Consider the following 14,521-nt stretch of genomic DNA (forward strand, 5'->3'; position numbering starts at 1 on the left):
CTGGACCTCATCTGCAGAGCCCACCAGGTCATTATGACGGGAGTTAAAGTAGAGAGTCTGGATGGTATACATTATAAGTGCATGACAAGCAAACTTGGAGACTTAAAACTGTTTGGCCATGCACTTTACTTATAGTGGACTTCCATTAGTGTGAGTGTGTCTTTGGAACAAGTAAATACTGTGGAGGAAACACAAGCTAAACCACATTATTAATAGGCCTGCTACAGCAGTCTAGCCCAGTGTATTTCTCCCCCATGAATCCATGGTGTACAGCCTACCTTCTTCTATTGAATTTAAAGGGAGCAACTCGAACTCATGAAGGAGGTGTTGTGTTTTATTGACCAAAAACAATTTGTTTTCAAAAGTGGAATGTATACATTGGCTGTTTTGGCTCTGCGTTGGGTGCTTTGTATTGATTCAGATGTAGGTGGTTGTGGACACATGACAATTATAGCAGAGTAGGTTTCTGAAACCAGCTGGAGATCTGTGTGTGTTTATCGATCGCTGTAGGCGGTGGAATAATGTCCCGTGTCTTCTAACAGGTTGTGGAGGATGGCTATGAGTTCTTTGCCAAACGCCAACTGGTCACACTCTTCTCCGCTCCAAACTACTGCGGGGAGTTCGACAATGCAGGCGGCATGATGAGTGTGGATGAATCCCTCATGTGCTCCTTCCAGGTATTCTAACAAACCATTATAACACCTTTTTGATATTTCAACTAAACTTCATCTCAGAAACACTCACGTTTTCTCTCTGTGTTTTTTTTTTAAAGATCCTAAAGCCCTCGGAGAAGAAGGCCAAGTATCAGTACGGTGGTGTAAATTCTGGTCGTCCCGTCACCCCACCCCGCACCGCCCAAGCCCCTAAGAAGAGGTGAACGCACCGCCTGATCTCTCACCCGCTCCGTCCCTGGTCTGCCACCATGGCGACCCCTGTAACTCCCCTGTATAGCGAAGATACAGGGCTTATCTAATTGCCCAAATCTTTCTCCTCTTTCTTCCCCCACTCACACAACCTTCCCAAAATCCACTGACAGCTCTTTTCTTAATGTGTATGTGTACATAAATTTGCTGTGACCAATCTCTTTTTTTTTGCCTGTTTGTTGGTATTTTTGATATTATTAACAGAGTTTGTGGTTTTACTTCCAATGCCATTTAAAGTTTTCTGAGGGTCTGTGTTGTCTCTGCGAAGAGGGACAGAGTGATTGAGTTAGAGGAAGTCTTTTTGAGTTTGACAAAAACACAGTAGAGATTAAACATTGTTGTTGTTTTTGCCTTGACCTCTGAAAGCAGAGAAAATCCTTCCAATGTGTTACAATGAGACTGAGGTCCTTAGACACGATAACATTTCTTATATTCCGGTTTAACTGTTTGAAACATTATTACTGCGTTTGCGGTGAACTTGCGGTTGTTGTGCAGGCGAACATTTTATATAATTAACCATTGAAAAAGTGCACCTCCCTGAGTGGCAAGGAATGTGAAGAGACCGGCTTGAATGAAGGATAGAGGGTAAATCGGATGCTGCTGGCAGTGGACCCGCTCTCCCCAAACACAACGCCCTCTGGGCATCCATTCCTCTGCTCTGCTATGCCTCCCTGTGCCTCGACTCCACACCCACACAAAAACATGCCTCTCCTCACAAAGAGCTGCTATTGACATGGGTCTAATTATTATTTGTTTACGATTATGTTCCCGAAGTCCTCTTGATTTTTGATGAAAGATGCTGAGTTTTTTTTTCATGTCCATGCATTTAAATAATATGTGTGACTTCTAGTCAGTATCTTAGCTGTTGACATACTGGATAAATGGTGTACTAATAGTGTATTTGTATGAAGTTAAGGAAAGAAAACATCTAACAGCACTTGAATAAAAAGCCAGCTTCACAAAATGCTCTACAGTGTTTGAATTGTTTAGGGCTGTGGGTGTAGAGTACACAACATCAACAACATAATGTTTGTTTGTTCTTGGATCTTTTTTAAGTAAAGTGCCAGCTATCCTCCTGTCACATCACCCAGTGTGTCCTGGTATTGAGTTTGAAAGCTGGAGGAGTCAGGAGTGGCAGGACCGGCCGTTATGCGATGTGACAGTGACACCACCTGGTGTATACATACAGTAGTACAATACAAATCACAAGTGAGTTTCAAACCAGACAGCTCAGGATGGGCTTTTCATTTTATGTCCTGGAAAAAATGTTGCGAGGAGGTACTGGAGGTTCATTTTAGTCTTCTGCAAAGAAGCAAAGTCGACAATTTGTGGCTGACCGTTTCCTTTTTTCAATCTTTAGTTTGCTCTTTTTGGTAAAATGCTTTCTGTGGAATTTTTCTGTTTCACGATTCTCATTGCTTTCTTTGTATTCACTTAATTTATTTCACAATACTGATAATAAGAAAACAATGAAGTATTACCAAAAGCTGTTTTGCAATTTGTACACGTTTGTTTGAAACTCTATAAATCAATAAAATTGATGGAAACTAAAACTGTTGTCCCCTCTGAATTCACTCATTTTTGCATGAATGCTCTTCTTTCAAGAAATTTGAGAATTGCAAAAATTATATTTTATTCACTTTTTTATCTCAGTTTATCCAATGTTGCCGTGCAGACGTCTTTTAGCCCATTTCAGGGCACTGTGCATCGGCCCTGAATACAACCAGAGGATGAGTGGCAGTATGAAACATGGCAGGCCCAGGTGGAGGTGGGCCATGACCCAGGCGAAGCAGATCCACAGTCCTATCTTTAGAAAGAGGAGAGTGTAGTAGATGATGGTTTGTGAGCTGAATGTGAAGTTGACCTGAGAAAATAAATGAAAGTAATTCATTTAACATGTATTTAAGATTTCTGCCAAAAAACTGGTTATGATATGTGTTCATTTTGGGCATTTTTGGACAAACATCTTGACTAGCCAAACCTGTACATCCTGTTGTTTCACTGGATCCATCATCACATCATCGCAGTCACCAAACCTCTGGAGGCTTTGGCTCCGATAGGGCTGTCTGATAGGGCTGCTCATTTTCTTGCTGCACACTAATGGCTTTCTTGGCTTTAGTTCTTCCGTATTCATGGTTTCAAGCAAATATGGAATACTATGAACAGACACATTAAAACAGACCTATTGATCGATCAAATCAACTTATTGACATGAATATTGTTGTTCCATTAGTGCCAAAACTCCAATACATGTTATGAGGTATACTTTTCTGAAGAAAACCAAATAAAACACGAACATTAACCAAAGCACAAAACAACAATATCCTTATTTCTGATATATTTGTAGTTTGCTTGACTTACCGTGTACACAGATTGGGCCCAATGGTCGAGATGAGCACGTTTTTAAAAATTGCAACTACAAAATAAAGCTGGAATGTTTTTTTTCGAAACAGAATTTTTGTATAGTAATAAAAAACAATGTATTGGTCCTTTTAGTGATGATTCCATTGTGTAATACACCTCACCAAACAAATGGGGGCGACACGTATAATTCTCATTCAGTAAAACTGCTCCTCTCATTGTTGTTGACGTTGACGCAGCTCTAACATCAGATTCATATACAGCATGGATGTGTCGCTGCCACTGCGCATGCGCTGCTGAAGCATTTGTAGATCTGCAAACAACCTAGCCCAGAAGTGCAGGTTGTGTCCCATCCTCTGCATCTCTCATATCTCTTACAACGAAATATTTAATGAAGAGTCGTCCGAACTGTGAAGACTGTAGTTGAGTATTTAACACTAGAGGTTTTATTTCAATTAATAGAGTTGAATTACGAAAACAATTGAAGTGGTGTCCTATCGGAGGATAAAGCTAATATTGTGTCACCGTTGTTATTCTAGGCTGCTGTTGACAAGTCTAAAGTTAATCGATATAGGTATGGTTGAAGTCTGGTAAGTTTAGTAAATGTGTCTTTATGCATCGGTAAACTGTATGTAAGAAGCTTTTGCTGAATTAGCACATGTGTTACTATACTGTACGTTCTGACAGCACTTCCGGCTTGTGTGTAGTATTTTAAAACAATGTAGCTTCGTTAGCTCCGTGTGCCTCTTTAATTCACTGTTTTTTAAGCAACGGTTATGCAATTTTAAATCAACAACCAAATATTGGATTTATGCAACCTCTTACATGTAAGCATTTTGCTGCCTAACTTAAAAAAGAATTACATTCTGATAGTATTTTTTCTTTATTTTCTGATATTTTTAGAGTTGAAGAGTTTTTAATTGCAGCCATTTCCTTTTGTAACACACTTAAATGCATTGTTTTCTCAAACCTCCAGGCTGAACATTACCTCACTGACAGAGCATTGATGGCATTCTGTTCTGCTACAGTCCCTCACTGCTGCCTCAGCAATGAACTGTGGAAAGCCTCAAGCACATACTGAAGAATGGCAAGGTTTAGGCGCAAATCTTGCATCACATTAATTGCTTTGGTGTTGCTCGTGCTCATAGTAACAGTGGTCTTAAAGGCGCTGACACCTGAGGACTCTCCGTTCGACAACCCTGTCGGTGAACAGCCGGTCCCGGAGAGAAGGAATGACAACCAGATCCAGAGAGAAAATGACAATAAACTTGTCCAGAGCAAAATGACTGACTCCGCTCAGTCAGACAAACTGGAGGCTGCACTGAGGAAGTTCCCTCCTCCAAACTACTACCTCCATGCCTTCTACTACACATGGTATGGAAACCCCAAGTTTGATGGCAAATACATCCACTGGGACCACCCACAGCTGCCTCACTGGGACTTAAAAGTAGCTCAGGGTTATCCACAAGCAAGACACGTCCCACCTGAAGACATTGGGGCCAACTTCTACCCCTCTTTAGGGGCTTACAGCTCCAGGGATCCCTCCATCATAGAGTCCCATATGCAACAGCTACGCACAGCAGCCATTGGTAAGATTGACATTAAACTTAACATTGCCATCATAGTTATAAAATCTGCTTTGATTGAGTTTTATAACATTTCAGTTTTCTTTTGTTAATGGCACACAATTTAGTTAACAAACCAACATTTAGAGTTGGGATTTAGCATACATAATCCATATCAACAGATACCATGAAACAGATGGTCAGCATATCATTTCTGCCCCATCTTTATTACTCTTACTCATTTAATATCACTGCAGTACATGTACTCTATATGATTTGCTTATTCATTAACAATTATCTGATCGTTTTCTTTGTTTGAACTGTACCTGTGTTTTTTCTCAGGTGTCCTTGTTGTGTCCTGGTATCCTCCTAATATGAGCGATGATAACGGTGAACCAACGGATGACATTGTGCCTTTGCTGATGGAGGTGGCACATAAATACCATGTTAAGGTATGCATGAGGAAAGTAGTGAGTTTAGTAGCCTATTGCTTGTAGTTATCAGCAAACTAAATATTTTGTTGTAGTTCCCTAAAATCATCAATATTGTGTAATTCTGTCATTTTTGTGTGTACAGGTAGCGTTTCACATCGAGCCGTACAAAGGAAGAGATGAAGTCAACATGTTAACTAATGTCAAATACATCATTGACAAGTGAGTGTTTCTTCACTGTTTTCAGTCAAATGTCAGCTCCATAATCTCAAACTCCCTCTGGAAATCTTTCTCGATCAATAATTCTAATGTTTCTATCAGTCATTTTATTCCTTTGACATTTGTATTTCTTCCCTTTTATTTTGCACCTCCTCTTCTCAGATATGGAGATCACCCTGCCTTCTTCAAGTACCGGACGAACACTGGCAAGCTTCTTCCACTCATCTATGTGTATGACTCATATCTGATGAACTCTGAGCAGTGGGGCAAACTGCTCAAACACACAGATAGTAACAGCATCAGGGACACCCCGTATGACGCCATCTTCATCGCCCTGCTGGTCGAGGAGAAACATAAGAGGGATATCCTTACTGCTGGTTTTGATGGTGTCTACACCTACTTTGCTACCAATGGGTTTTCCTATGGGTCCACTCAGCGAAACTGGGACTCCCTTAAAGCTTTCTGTGAAGACAACAACTTAATATACATTTTAAGTGTGGGCCCCGGGTACATTGACACAGGCGTTCGACCCTGGAACTTCCAAAACACTCGAAACCGCATCAACGGCAAATACTACGAGACCTCTCTGAGTGCTGCGTTACAAGCCAGGCCTGATTTCATCGCTATAACATCTTTTAATGAATGGCACGAGGGGACTCAGATTGAAATGGCAATACCAAAAACAGGTCAGACTGTGTATATGGACTACCTGCCCAATAAACCTGCAATCTACCTGGAGATAACTCGCAAATGGGCTGCCATATTTGGTGGGGAGCGACGGAAATGGCAGGATTGATCCCTGACTAAAAGCCATAGTAAATGTTAGTTCATGGTTGTATAAAATAAATGAAGTTGTAGTTGCAAAATGCACGATAAAATGCAAATGATGAATAGTTGTAGGAGAAAAGCTTAATGATTTTGAAAGTCACAGGCCATTGAACTCAATTATCATAATTATGGCTGCAGTGATGTACGTGAATTATTTACACTTGGGTAAATTATTGTTAATTTAACTGATGTCTTATTTCTTATGTTTACACATCCTTGTGTATTTTGGGAATCATAACTTAAAACAGCATGTTTTCTCACTGACTTCACCGTATCCATCTACAACTGTTCGTAGGCATGTGATGCCCTCCTTTAATCTGTGCCTGCATTAAACCTTAGAAGATTAAATAAAGTGTGTCCTGGAAAGAAGGAAAGTAAACAAAGCAATCTGCCAGAACAAATCTGTCGCCTCACTCTGCTCCCAACTCTGCCTTAGCCCAAAAGCAATAGAAGAAATATCACAGCAAGTGCAGGGAACATTTAGAAGATCTAATGTTTGGAATCTTTTTTTGTAAAAAATGTTTAGGAATGGTATTTACACTATTCTACATGCCTGTTACACATTGTCATAACGGCTGTATGCGTTAACCCTATGGCATTAACACGTAAACACCTTTCTGATTACATTTTGGAACTTCCCTGCTGTAAAAGTAGCATTTTTGTCATTATGGTAGTGTTTTTGCCCACCTCTACACTGTGATAACCATCTGGTTGCTCACTCTGTCTGTTTTGTGGTGCTGAGTAAGCAGTGTACAGTAGGCCCTACTGAGTAGGGTCGAATGGTTAGATGTGGAAGGGTGGTCAAATGAAAGGCATTGAGTTGCATCATAGGTGGTGACCCGTTCCGCCACAAAACTCCCTGTGAAGGGAACATTGGCCCATGGAGGGTCGACACAGAAAGGGCAGATTATTCGCACCCGTCACAATGCCGTCTCTTTCAAATGGACATGATGGGGAAAAGTGTAATTGTGGAGAGAGATGACTTACTCTGGGATAAATGCAATCGTTTATCGCCGCAAACTCTGGGGAAGAGCCGGAGAGTGAGAGACAGAACTGGACTCCTCACAGCAGTGAACTTCAGCACAGGTATAAAGACTATTTTTGTCATACTGTACAAAGAATCAAGAAAGATATTGGTTTAAATAAATGAAGTATTGACTTTAATACACNGGTAAGCTCAGGTACAAAGACTCTTTTTTTCATACTGTACAAAGAATCAAGAAAGATATTGGTTTAAATAAATGAAGTATTGACTTTAATACACTGATATACATTCCATTAAACAATACTAAATACTAGATCACCAACACATCAGTTAAGCTGAGGGTTTTTTCCATGCAAAAAGTTACATTTAGATGTTAACAAGCAATATGATTTTGTCAGCTTTCTAATTTAATGTATTGAAGGCAAAGATATTTAACACATAGTGAGAACTGCTACTATTTATCTCTCAATATTGTCTGTAAAAAACGTGGTAAAAGTTATTCTTTCAGTGAGACAACAGAGCAAGCTTCTACAGTTGCACTACGTTTTGATAACAGTTCAATATTATTTTGATAATAACATAATTTCAATGTTGATGAACTTCATACTTTTCATTCATAATCTGATTGTCTTTGTAGCTCACTGTTGAAATAAAAGAAAAACATTACAATTACAAAATAATTATATCTACAGCCCCTAAACACACAAACACACCGCTTTCATAAATAACACACTTGTTCTGCAATAATATGTTTTATGTTTCCTGTAATTTTTGTTAGGAAAGGACATGCCTGAAAGACACGACTCAACATTTTCTCCTTCTCTGAGGGTCAAGAAGAACATCCAAGAGGAACATTAAAAGCTGATGTTATGAGATTTTAAGACCAGTACAGGACATTCACTAAGAAACTACTTTTATTGTGAAAACACAGTCAGCTGATCTGCACCTATTTCCACATCTACACTCCATCAGCTGATTATTTCTATTTGCCTCGCTTTATGAGCTTCACATCACTTGTGCCTTGTACCGCAGAGTTTGCAACGTCACAAATAAATGGGGCCAATCTTCAGTCAGATGTGAATGTGTAATCTAACATTTTCAGTAAGAATAATGGACAAAAGGAGTGCAAATACAAATACAATTTATTGAAATGTGAACCAAAAGTTAATCAAACATGTTTTAAATAAAAAGCACATATGGACAGAAGGTGTAAACCTATTAAATCTATAAGTAAACACATTTAGTCAAATAAAGTGACAGACTAGGCTTGTGCAGTTGGTATCAGCTCCTCCATCAGGCCTGGTCCTTCTCGCTGATGAAAGACCCTCAGTCTTCTCAAAACCAACAGACAGGACGTCCATCACACGGAGGGTTCTCCCTGAAGTCTCAGCAGCTGTCTGGACACCACGCTGTCTCAATCCGTCCACACTGAATATGAGAGGGGGAAAATGAAAATAATAAATGCTTTAGACAATAAGAAACATAAAGTTGACTGTTGAGTTGCTCAGTTTTTTTAGATTGTCAATACTATTACTGTATAACTAATATATCAGGTTAAGAGGCACATTCAAATAAAGATTGGTCTTTAAATACATTTTGTCTTTTTAATTGTTTGTCTAAAGTCAAGGATCTAGAACTGGTACTTAGTTTTAATGATACAGTCTGGTTATTATGCTGTTTGGAGGAGGCCTCGCAGGTAAGAGCACTAACTAACTACCATCACATGTACCTTAGCTTGACTTAAATGTATTAAACGTATAAGTGATATCAACATATAAATAATTAATGTCATGCAAACATATTAATATTTGCTTGATTCCAGTGTTGAATTTAGCACAATTGCATACACACATTAAGGGATTTTAAGATTCCGAAGTATTATGCTAAAAACTCAATAACTTAGATTATTATTTATAGTTTTGCTGAATAGTTTAATGTCCGCTTACCTTAGAAACGTAAAATGCGAAGGCAGTGTGCAGATGGGGAGCATGTTAGCTTAGCTTGGTAGCTTCAGCTAGCTCTGGAACTTCCAGCTCGGTTGCAGGAGGTCCCGCCTCGGCTCCGCCTCTTTGCCCTTATTTGGAGTAGGCGGGAGTTGAACTCTGACTTCACTGTCGAGCCGTTAGTGGCCGACTCCGCCTAGTAAGGGCTTCTCGGCAACTCTGCAGAATCCTATGGGTGACGTCACAGACCCTACCTCCATTTATATATACAGTCTATGACTATAACACGAAATGCCGTGAGACTGGATTAGAGGGAGAGGCATTCCTTGATTGTTTAACCGCAGACCTTGAATCCTTGAACAAAATGAATCTTCCTCATATGTAGAAATAGAAATATTAAAAAAGAGATACTGGTTGAAGGAGCATTCATTTCTTGACCATAAACACCTGGGCCCAGCATCTCAAAAGTTATCTTTCCAGAGAACAGGGGTCTTCAACGTTTTTGAGGCGAAGGGAAGGATCGGAGAGAGAAACGGGAACCCTTGAATAAAAACATCCTGTTCCATATTTAATATGCATACATTTATGTGCAGGGCAACCTAAAGTGCCATGCATTAACATACATTTTGAAAGTGCATACACAAAAAATAAGTAGTACTATCATCACTTTTAGGAGGGTTCATGTTTCTCTAATTTGTATTTTCAGACATATTTTGAGTTAAAACAGCCACCTGGATGTATTGGTTTTGAACTTGCTTGAACAACATATAACAAATACCCCCCTGACGTCACTAGATGCAGCAGCCATTCATTCGGTGCAGAAGCTCAGCCCCTCTGGATTTGTCTTGGGGACTGGAGGGTCGTGGGTTCAAGTCCCCAAACAGCCTAATTGCCTGTGCTCCCCTGGCGCTGTATAGTCAGTGTGCCCTGCTCCTAATACTATAGGAGCTATGTAGGCTACTATGGGATGCAGTGTTTACATTTTAATGTGTGCGCTTTACTGTGTACATATCGGACAATCAAAAGTTGATTTGATTGGTTTCAAGTCAAGTTCAAGACTATAGTTCTTTATTCACTTGTCCTTCCAGATGTGGTCAAGTTACAGCCTGGACTAACTGTATTGTGTGCACAGTCATTTATTTTTTTGACACCACAAAATATACATACACAATTTGTTAAAGTGCAACAGGACCTCCTGTCAATTTGACTTTCCTCTGTTGGTCTACGAAGCCTGATGATGCACAATGACCAAAACACAGTAAATAAAGTAAAGGTGTAAAAGAGACACAAACAAAGCCAGAGCCACTTACAGCTTTCAATCTCCAAGGTGCAGTTCTGCTCATCCAGTGGGTATCTGCGCAGGTCCATCATGCAGGCAGCTGTCGTGGTGATCCTGAAAGAAAAAAAAGTTATATTGTGATATCTGAGCAAAAGTTAATCATGAGTACGAACACACTGAACCCTTACATAACTGTACTTCCAGACCTAGAAATCATCATTTAGAATTTGGACACATTTGAAAGTTAGTCCACACTGAAGCACATCCAGCCTTCAAGTTTCTACAGAGAAAATCTTGATACCTGGAGGAAATTTACTTTATAAAATAATGAACAATATGGTTTTCCCCAGTTCACGGCAAGTCATGTCAACAGCACATTTATAAGGAAGTACTCAAGATGTGAAAGGTTGTTTGTGATCCAGGCCATACAGGAACTGAACAATTTGTACATTACCATAGTTGCCTTTGCAATGCTGAAGTAGCGACTGCAGCTCACCTTCCTTTAAAAAGCCACATTTTCAAACGTTATTACAGCCATGAGTATAAAGGAATTAACATCAAAATCCAGGCAAATGGGTGAAACATTACATCTTACTTGAAACCTGGGACTTCCCCCTTTTGAAGTCTTTCATCTGAAGGAGGAAACACTTCAGTTTGACAGTTTAGGAGCAGTGTTGGGTGTTGAGTTACAGTAATGTATTGTATCAGTAAAGTACTTATTGCTGCAACAAAGTAATGTAACGCATTACTAATGAAATTTGGGTAATACCCGTTACAATTCTCAGTAACACAGTTACAACATAGTTACAACACATTTTAACCCGAAATTAAATGGTGTTTTGTTTTTTAAGAATTCACTGACATCGCGAGACATTCCGACACCAGAGAAAAATTGTGCGGGTAGATTAGTAAGCCTGGTGTTTACCCTCCGGGCTGATCAAGATCCCTCCGCTTCACGTCGGGTTCCCTGATCAGCCTGTCGGGCGTTCTTTTCCCCATAATGGCCGCCTCGCTGCTCATTATCCCGCTTATTACACGGCCATATACTAAACAAACTACAGAGCCCATTCCGTGTTCCTGTTATTGTTTACTTCCTCTCTGCCTTCTTCTGGTGATTTATCTGACGTCCAGCGCTCCGTCTTTTAACCTCTTTTCCTTTCTCTTTCTTGATCCTCCTTAGCAACCTTCATTATAGTCCTTGACAGTGGTCTGTACTGTATTAACAACGTGTCACATGTTAAGAATTTACAATCAGAATCGAGTATTCAACTAAGCCGTGTAATACAAGTTGTTAGTAGCCTTAAGGGCCTACACAGTTGTTATGCTATACCACATCGCCCTTCACTGGATGTATAATGAGCTGCACTAAACTACATTTTAGCATTTAAAATACCTAGCCATTCTTTTGCGGTAATTTTGGTGAAAGTAACTCAAAAGTACTGTAACTCATTACATTTCAGAGACAGTAATATTGTAATTCAATTTATTACTTAAAAAATATGTACTGTATTACATTTTGGAAGTAACTTGCCCAACACTGGGAGTAAATCAAAGATTGACTCATTCATAATTTTTTTATGTAATTCTGGGCTCTGTGTTGATGAGAGCCATGAACAGTTCTTAGTGAGAGTGAGAGGCTGTGGTTGTTTAGTGTGCAGCCTCACACAGCTCAGTCTCAGGATTCAGGGGTCCCACCACAGGTCCGCACCCAGCAAACACGGTTGTTTTTCGAACCCTCCACTGTTGTGTGTAACTAAAATACAAGATGTCGTTATTTATATATAGATAGTAAGTGTCAGTGCGATTTTATTTTTTATTAGCGTGCATTTCCTGTTCGGAAAGTGGTGCTGTACTGAGAGTAAACAATACAAGGTGTCCCTATTTTTATATATATACATACATATGTATGTAATAAGTGTTAGTACGATTTTATTTTGTATTTGCATGAATTTCCTGTTCGGAAAGTGGCGCTGTACTGATAGTGGCGATTTTATTTTGTAATTCTCAGCATGCATGCACTTCCTGTCCTGAGAGTGGAGGTGTCCTCAGAGTGTAGGTGTCCTGAGGCTGCCGCCTGCAGGCAGGCTCCCATGAACATTAAACACACAATCACACATCGTTGCCCATCACCTGGGGAATATCACAAGGGAGTAAGATGATGTAAAATGTATTTTAATAACTTATTGTTGGAGGAAAAAAGACCCAGGATTGGCAAAAATAAAACAGGACCTCCCCACCAACATCTTAGGTTCAGAACAGTTGAGTAGGTATAGGGATCTTCACAGGTAAAAACAAGGCAATAAAAACTTGCTGCAGTTAATTTTTACTTGCCAACAACTTGGACTCCCAAGGGGGAAAGAGACATTGGTTGCGCTCACATCTCACATGGCAGAACATTAACTGGATTAAATCCGACTACAACAGTATATGGGATCCTTTAGGATGCTTCAGGTGGTCTGTTGATTTAGCAATGTCTGAGTTAGCAAGCTGATGAATGCTGTAAAAGGTGGTTGAAAAATACAAAAAAAGCTAGTAAGTAAACCCTAAACTTGGCTGCACCTGGATATATCTGACGACAACGTTTTCATCGATAGCTTCCTTCCCGGTTCAGGTTTCTACCGACAACATTTTCAACCTTTCCTTTGTTGGCTTCAGGACTGTTGTGAACGACAAGGATTGCGCCGAGAGACTGAGTCTTCATCAGGAGCCTGAGTTTTCATCAGGAGTCTGAGACTTCGTTATGTCTTCATCAGGAGCCTGAGTCTTCATCATGTCTTCATCAGGAGCCTGAGTCTTCATCATGAGTCTGAGACTTCATTATGTCTTCATCATGAGCCTGAGTCTTCATCATGTCTTCATCATGAGCCTGAGTCTTCATTATATCTTCATCAGGAGCCTGAGTCTTCATCATGTCTTCATCAGGAGCCGAGTCTTCATCAGGAGTCTGAGACTTCATCATGTCTTCATCATGAGACTGAGTCTTCATCATGAGCCTGAGTCTTCATCATGAGCCTGAGTCTTCATCATGAGTCTGAGTCTTCATCATGTCTTCACCATGAGCCTGAGTCTTCATCATGAGCCTGAGTCTTCATCATGTCTTCATCAGGAGCATGAGTCTTCATCATGTCTTCATCAGGAGCCTGAGTCTTCATCATGTCTTCACCATGAGCCTGAGTCTTCATCATGTCTTCACCATGAGCCTGAGTCTTCATCATGAGCTTTCAGTCTTCACCATGAGTCTGAGTCTTCATCATGTCTTCACCATGAGCCTGAGTCTTCATCATGAGCCTGAGTCTTCATCATGTCTTCATCATGAGTCTGAGTCTTCATCATGTCTTCAACATGAGCCTGAGTCTTCATCATGAGCCTGAGTCTTCATCATGTCTTCACCATGAGCCTGAGTCTTCATCATGAGCCTGAGTCTTCATCATGTCTTCATCATGAGCCTGAGTCTTCATCATGTCTTCACCATGAGCCTGAGTCTTCACCATGTCTTCATCATGTCTTCACCATGAGTCTGAGTCTTCATCATGTCTTCACCATGAGCCTGAGTCTTCATCATGAGCCTGAGTCTTCACCATGAGTCTGAGTCTTCATCATGTCTTCATCATGAGCCTGAGTCTTCACCATGTCTTAGTCATGTCTTACCATGAGTCTGAGTCTCATATGTCTTCATCATGAGCCTGAGTCTTCACCATGAGTCTGAGTCTTCATCATGTCTTCACCATGAGCCTGAGTCTTCACCATGTCTTCATCATGAGCCTGAGTCTTCATCATGAGCCTGAGTCTTCACCATGAGTCTGAGTCTTCATCATGTCTTCATCATGAGCCTGAGTCTTCACTTCTCACTGGTCTTCATCATGTCTTCACCATGAGCCTGAGTCTTCATCATGAGCCTAGTCTTATATGCTCACCATGAGCTGAGTCTTCATCATGTCTTCACATGAGCCTGCTTCTAGTCCTGCTCCATGAGTCTGAGTCTTCATC

The 14,521-nt window shown here is 40.3% G+C and overlaps 3 protein-coding genes and 1 long non-coding RNA gene across 10 annotated transcripts in view; 2 read left to right on the forward strand and 2 right to left on the reverse strand.

Moving 5' to 3' along the window:
• The window catches only part of LOC104965148 (serine/threonine-protein phosphatase PP1-beta catalytic subunit-like), a 17,134-nt gene extending 14,914 nt beyond the window's left edge, over window positions 1-2,220 (forward strand). The window contains exons 6-8 of the mRNA XM_010794107.1: window positions 1-27; window positions 543-677; window positions 773-2,220. Of these exons, the coding sequence (XP_010792409.1) occupies window positions 1-27; window positions 543-677; window positions 773-877 (267 nt within the window). The 3' untranslated portion in view covers window positions 878-2,220. The remainder of the gene's footprint in view (window positions 28-542; window positions 678-772) is intronic.
• The window catches only part of LOC104965166 (gamma-aminobutyric acid receptor subunit beta-1-like), a 417,189-nt gene that overhangs the window by 377,897 nt on the left and 24,771 nt on the right, over window positions 1-14,521 (reverse strand). The window lies entirely within an intron of this gene.
• Window positions 2,584-3,344, reverse strand: LOC104964386 (uncharacterized). Its single transcript, XR_800409.1, has 3 exons — window positions 3,285-3,344; window positions 2,905-3,079; window positions 2,584-2,787 (listed from the first exon to the last, which is right to left on the reverse strand). It is a non-coding gene; the product is annotated as an uncharacterized lncRNA (long non-coding RNA).
• manea (mannosidase, endo-alpha) lies at window positions 3,565-6,714 on the forward strand. Of its 7 annotated transcripts, none has more exons than XM_010793144.1 (6): window positions 3,565-3,874; window positions 4,261-4,371; window positions 4,450-4,873; window positions 5,192-5,301; window positions 5,426-5,502; window positions 5,662-6,714. In XM_010793144.1, exons 2-6 carry the CDS (start codon window positions 4,369-4,371, stop codon window positions 6,293-6,295), a joined length of 1,248 nt encoding a protein of 415 aa, XP_010791446.1. In that variant the 5' UTR covers window positions 3,565-3,874; window positions 4,261-4,368; the 3' UTR covers window positions 6,296-6,714. The 7 variants fall into 7 exon arrangements, with proteins under 7 accessions (XP_010791446.1, XP_010791442.1, XP_010791445.1 ...); XM_010793140.1 differs by having other exon boundaries at window positions 3,566-3,707; window positions 3,824-3,874; window positions 4,261-4,873; XM_010793143.1 differs by having other exon boundaries at window positions 3,566-3,706; window positions 3,824-3,858; window positions 4,261-4,873.

This window comes from Notothenia coriiceps, unplaced genomic scaffold, assembly GCF_000735185.1.
Source record: "Notothenia coriiceps isolate Sejong01 unplaced genomic scaffold, NC01 NC01_scaffold00037244, whole genome shotgun sequence".
Lineage (NCBI taxonomy): Eukaryota > Metazoa > Chordata > Actinopteri > Perciformes > Nototheniidae > Notothenia > Notothenia coriiceps.